This window comes from Punica granatum, chromosome 3 (genome assembly GCF_007655135.1).
Source record: "Punica granatum isolate Tunisia-2019 chromosome 3, ASM765513v2, whole genome shotgun sequence".
Classification (NCBI taxonomy): domain Eukaryota; kingdom Viridiplantae; phylum Streptophyta; class Magnoliopsida; order Myrtales; family Lythraceae; genus Punica; species Punica granatum.
Genome location: NC_045129.1, coordinates 26847167 through 26852518, shown reverse-complemented (window position 1 = coordinate 26852518; position 5352 = coordinate 26847167). Strand labels below are relative to the sequence as shown.

The window sequence follows — 5352 nt, the reverse complement described above, 5'->3', positions numbered from 1 at the left end:
AATTTAAACCGGGATGGACCCGAAACAGGAATTTTAAACCGGGATGGACCCGAACAGGAATTTAAACTGGGATGGACCCGAATATGAATTTTAAACCGGGATGGACCCGAGCAGGAATTTTAAACCGGGATGGACCCGAGCAGGAATTTAAACCGGGATGGACCCGAAACAGGAATTTTAAGCCGGAATGGACCTGAACAGGAATTTAAACCGGGATGGACCGGAACAGGAATTTTAAACTAGGATGGACCCATAACGGGAATTTTAAACCTGGATGGACCCGAACAGGAATTTTAAACCGGGATGGACCCGTAATGGGAATTTTAAACCGGGATGGACCCGAACAGGAATTTTAAACCGGGATGGACCCGAACGGGAATTTTAAACCGGGATGGACCCGAACGGGAATTTTAAATCGGGATAGACCTGAACGGGAATTTAAACCGGGATGGACCCGAACCAGAATTTAAACTGGGATGGACTCGAACCGGAATTTTAAACTGGGATGGACCCGTAACGGGAATTTTAAACCGGGATAGACCCGTAATGGGAATTTTAAACCGGAATGGACCCTAACGGGAATTAAAACTGGGATGGACCTGTAACGGGAATTTTAACCGAGATGGACCCGTAACGAGAATTTTAAACCAGGATGGACCCGAATAGGAATTTAAACCGGATGGTTTAAATCGAAATGGACTCGTAACGGGAATTTTAAACCGGGATGGTTTAAATCGGGATGGACCCGTAACGGGAATTTTAAACCGGGATGGACCCGAACATGAATTTTAAACCGGGATGGACCCGTAACGGGAATTTTAAACCGGGATGGACCCGAACATGAATTTTAAACCGGGATGGACCCGTAACGGGAATTTTAAATCGGGATGGACCCGAACAGGAATTTTAAACCAGGATGGACCCGAACGGGAATTTTAAACCGGGATGGACCCGTAACGGGAATTTTAAACCGGGATAGACCTGAACAGGAATTTAAACCGGGATGGACCCGAAATAGGAATTTTAAACCGAGATGGACCCGAACAGGAATTTTAAATCAGGATGGACCCTAACAGGAATTTTAAACCGAGATGGACCCGAAACAGGAATTTAGGAATCGCGCAAAGTGCCGTGTGATATGGTTCGCTTGGCTTTGGGCCTGGACCGCATTACGCGCGGCGATTGATTATGATCTCCCATCGCTTGCCCTTCTTTGGACGTCGGTGGTTTGGTAGTATGGTGCATCCCTCGACGGTTTCTGGCATATTGAGAGCACGACATGTCGCGTGAGGCAGATATGAGTCCGTCAGCTGGGAGCATCCTTTGGGATTCCCGATCGCGCCTGTACGTAGAAAAAAAGAAAGCCTACAAAGGATGTCAGTTGTGCGAGATCGCTGAGACTACATCGTGTAAGAGGAATCTATGTAAAGATGTATCAAGGATGTGATATTGGTGACCATTGGAGGGCGGCCGTGTCCCTGAAGCAGAAAGGCCATTGGAGGGACGGGCATAACCCGTGAAATGTATGTACAGGTAAAGGGAGGAATCTTTTGGAATCCTCCAAATCAAGGATACAACGATTCGATCCCATTTCGATGTGAGTCCTGGGCTGGGAGAATCGGAGAGAGTTTGCGTGCGTCGCAGGCCGCCGAACCACTACTCATTGTAGTTTCACGAGGAGTGTCGCTCCTCTTTCGTGGCCGAGCCGACAATTGCCCCCCCAAACTTTTGCCTAGGCCGCAAGATGCATGATGGCCTAGCGGGGTATTTTTTTATTATTTTTTCTCTCGTGAATGCTCACCTTTTGCTACGATTACCCGTGTTTGGGTTCGATCGCACCTCTCGGTCCCTCTAACTTTTGCCTAGGCCGCCCTCCGAGGTTTTTCGACCTAGCGAGGAAGTGATTTATGCTCTCCTTTTGCCACAACTCCCCTTTGCGGGGTTTTAAGTCGTGCCCCTCATTCCCTAGCTTTTTCCTAGGTCGCCTCGAGGAGGTTTTCGACCCAGCGAAAAAATCATTCCTTTTCTCTCAAGAAGGTTTTGCGATGGGGAAAATGGCGGGAGTCGGTGTACGTATAAATGAATGGAAATGTTTTACAAACGAAACGGGTGCGAGGCCCGGCAAAAGAAAGGCAAACACGAGTAGTCAGGGATAATACTTCTTGATAGCGTCAACGTTGACCGGAAGCGCATTTTCGGCGCCGTCCATGTCGCTCAAAATGATTGCTCCCCCGGAGAAAGTCTCTTTAACGACGAAGGGACCGTCGTATTTGCACGAGAACTTCCCTCGAGAATCAGGCGTGACGTGTAAGGCCTTCCTCAAGATGAGGTCTCCGGGACTGAACTCTCGGTGACAGACCTTTGCGTTGAATGCTCGAGCCATCCTCTGTTGGTAACACTGTCCGTGGCATAGTGCTTTCAGTCTCTTCTCGTCAATGAGGTTTAATTGCTCGTAGCGTTGTCTTGCCCATTCCGCTTCCTCAAGTTCGGCCTTAACAAGGATCCTCATGGAAGGAATTTCCACTTCGATTGGGAGGACCGCTTCCATGCCATAGACCAAGGAGTATGGAGTTGCCCTAGTTGAAGTACGTATGGATGTTCGGTACGCTAGGAGTGCATAAGGGAGCATCTCGTGCCAATCCTTGTAGTTCACCGTCATTTTTTCGTTGATCTTCTTGATGTTCTTGCTCGCCGCTTCCACCGCACCGTTCATTTGGGGACGATATGGGGTGGAGTTGCGGTGTTGGATTTGGAATTGTGCACAGAGCTCGACGATAACCTTGTTGTTCAGGTTTTTGGCGTTATCCGTGATGATTGTCGCAGGAACCCCGTAACGGGCAATGACGTCACACTTGAGGAAACGGGACACGGCTTTCGCAGTGACCGATGCGAGTGTTATAGCTTCGATCCATTTGGTAAAGTAATCGATCGCCACCAAGATGAAGAGGTGTCCATTGGATGCCTTAGGATTGATCGGGCCGATTACGTCCATTCCCCACATTGAGAAACGCCATGGGGCTGTCATAGGACGTAGTTCATTAGGGGGCGCTTTAATCTGATCGGCGTAGACTTGGCACCGGTGACAGTGTCTGACGTGCTTTACGCAGTTGGTTTCCATGGTGGACCAGTAGTAGCCCAAGCGCATGAGCTTCTTGGCGAGCATGAGCCCATTCATATGGGGCCGCAATTCCTTCCGTGCACCTCCTCCATGAGGCGCCGTGATTCATGTACGTCGATGCACTTGAGCAACGTGGCGTCAAAGGATCGTCGGTAGAGTGTCTCGCCGCTTAGGAAGTAGTGCACCGCGAGTCGTCTGAGTGTCTTTCGGTCGCGGCGATCGGCGAAAGGAGGAAATTGACCCATTTGCAGGAAATTCTTGATGTCCTCATACCATGGTTTAGCATCGGTTGCTTCGATCGCGTCGCAGTAGGCCAAGCCTTTGGCAACTTCGATCTCGAGGGGTTCGATGATGTTCCCCTTTGTGATGCTTGCCATAGATGTGAGTATTGCGAGCGCGTCCGCGAACTGATTCTTTGCGCGTAGAGTGTAGGTGAATGAGATCTTCTCAAAATATTTCGCTAATTTCTCGAGGTACTCATGGTACGGGACTAACTTTGTGTCCTTTATCTTCCATTGCCCCAGTGTTTAGAAGATTGTGAGCATGGAGTCGCCGAATACTTCTAACTCCTTCACCTTGAAGTCAATTGCCGCTTGCAAGCCGAGAATGCATGCCTCGTACTCGGCCACGTTATTGGTACAAGAGAAATCCACTTTTGCGGTGACCAGATAATGACGTCCGTCCGGGGATATCAGCACTGCCCCAACTCCGGACCCCACGGAATTGACTGCCCCGTCGAAGTACATCTTCCAAATTGGCTCATCCTTCTCTTCATCTACTTGGAGGATTCCGTCATCTAGGAAATCCGCGTTTATCGATGTGTCGTCGTTAATCAGGAATTCTGCTAGGTGGTCGGTGATTGCTTGCCCTTTGAAAGACATGCGAGACATGTACTCCATGTCGTATTCCGTCAGTTGATAGCGCCATTTTGCGATGTTCTTCATGGAGAACGGGCTATCCAGTAAATATCACGGGAGGTCCGCTTTTGACAACAAGCGGATTGTGTGATAAAGCGTGTACTGTCGGAGCCTTTGCATGACCCATACTAACGCACAGCACATTTTCTCAATCTCCGGATAATTGGATTCCCCTTCGGTAAACTTCTTGCTTAAGTAATATATCGCCCCTTCCGTGTGTGTCGACTCGTCTTCTTGCCCTAGCATGCACCCTAAGGATTGCCGGCGTACTGTCAGGTATAAAATGAGGGAATGATTCGGCATAGGTGGGACTAGTACCGGCGGTTGAATTAAGTAGACCTTGATGGTGTCGAAGGCATTCTGACATTCGTGGTCCCATTCAATCGCTGCATTTTTGCAAAGTAATCGAAAGAGCGGCTGACACTTATCTTTCAGGTTTGCGATGAAGCGCGCGATGTAGTTCAACCGTCCTAAGAAGCCGCGCACCTCTCGAACCGTTGACGGCGGGGGAAGCTCTTTGATTGCCTTGACTTTGTCCGGATTCACCTTGATACCGCGCTCGCTGACCACGAATCCTAGCAGCTTTCCTGATCGAGCACCGAATGTACATTTTGCTGGATTGAGCCGGAGCTTGTATTCTTTTAAGCGGTTGAAAAGGCGCTTCAGGTTGACAAGGTGGTCTTTTCCTTCTTTGGACTTGGCGATCATGTCGTCGACATAGACTTCGACTTCCTTGTGCATCATGTCGTGGAATAATGTGACCATAGCCCTCCGATAAGTTGCCCCTGCGTTTTTTAGGCCGAAAGGCATAATACGGTAGCAAAAAGTTCCCCACATCGTGGTGAACGTCGTCTTGACTTTGTCCTCTTCTGCCATCTGAATTTGATTGTATCCAGAGAAGCCGTCCATGAAAGAGAACTGGGCGTGGCGTGCCGTATTGTCGACTAGGACGTCAATGTGTGGCGGGGGGAAATTGTCCTTAGGGCTGGCCTTATTGAGGTCTCGGTAGTCGACGCAGACTCGGACTCTTCCGTCCTTTTTTTCCACTGGCACAATATTTGCCACCTACTCGGAATAGTTGCAGACTTCGAGGAACCCCGTGTTGATCTGTTTGACGACCTCTTCTTTAATGCGGAGGAGAAGGCTAGCCCGCTGTCGTCGTAACTACTACCGCTTGGGCAGGAACTTCTCAGTGTCAAGTGGAAGGAAGTGTTTGACTATTGAAGGGTCTAAGCCGGGCATATCAGCAGAGGACCAGGCGAAGACCTCTTGCTATTCCCTTAGGAAGTCGATCATCCGGGCTCGTTACGCAGGGTC

The 5352-nt window shown here is 49.4% G+C and overlaps 1 protein-coding gene across 1 annotated transcript; it reads right to left on the bottom strand.

Moving 5' to 3' along the window:
- Positions 1 to 3171: 3171 nt before the first annotated feature.
- Positions 3172 to 4017, bottom strand: LOC116200487. The gene is made up of 2 exons (XM_031531337.1): positions 3679 to 4017; positions 3172 to 3627 (listed from the first exon to the last, which is right to left on the bottom strand). The coding sequence occupies exons 1-2, from the start codon at positions 4015 to 4017 to the stop codon at positions 3172 to 3174; spliced, it is 795 nt and encodes a 264-aa protein (XP_031387197.1).
- Positions 4018 to 5352: the final 1335 nt, after the last annotated feature.

What these genes read in the sequence shown, in the direction of transcription:
- LOC116200487 (XM_031531337.1), bottom strand. Translation starts at nt 4,017, where the DNA reads ATGGAGTACATGTCTCGCATGTCTTTCAAAGGGCAAGCAATCACCGAC. An exon ending in TCAAGGTGAAGGAGTTAGAA is followed by an intron (nt 3,628 to 3,678) that starts GTATTCGGCGAC and finishes GGGCAATGGAAG; the next exon opens with ATAAAGGACACAAAGTTAGT.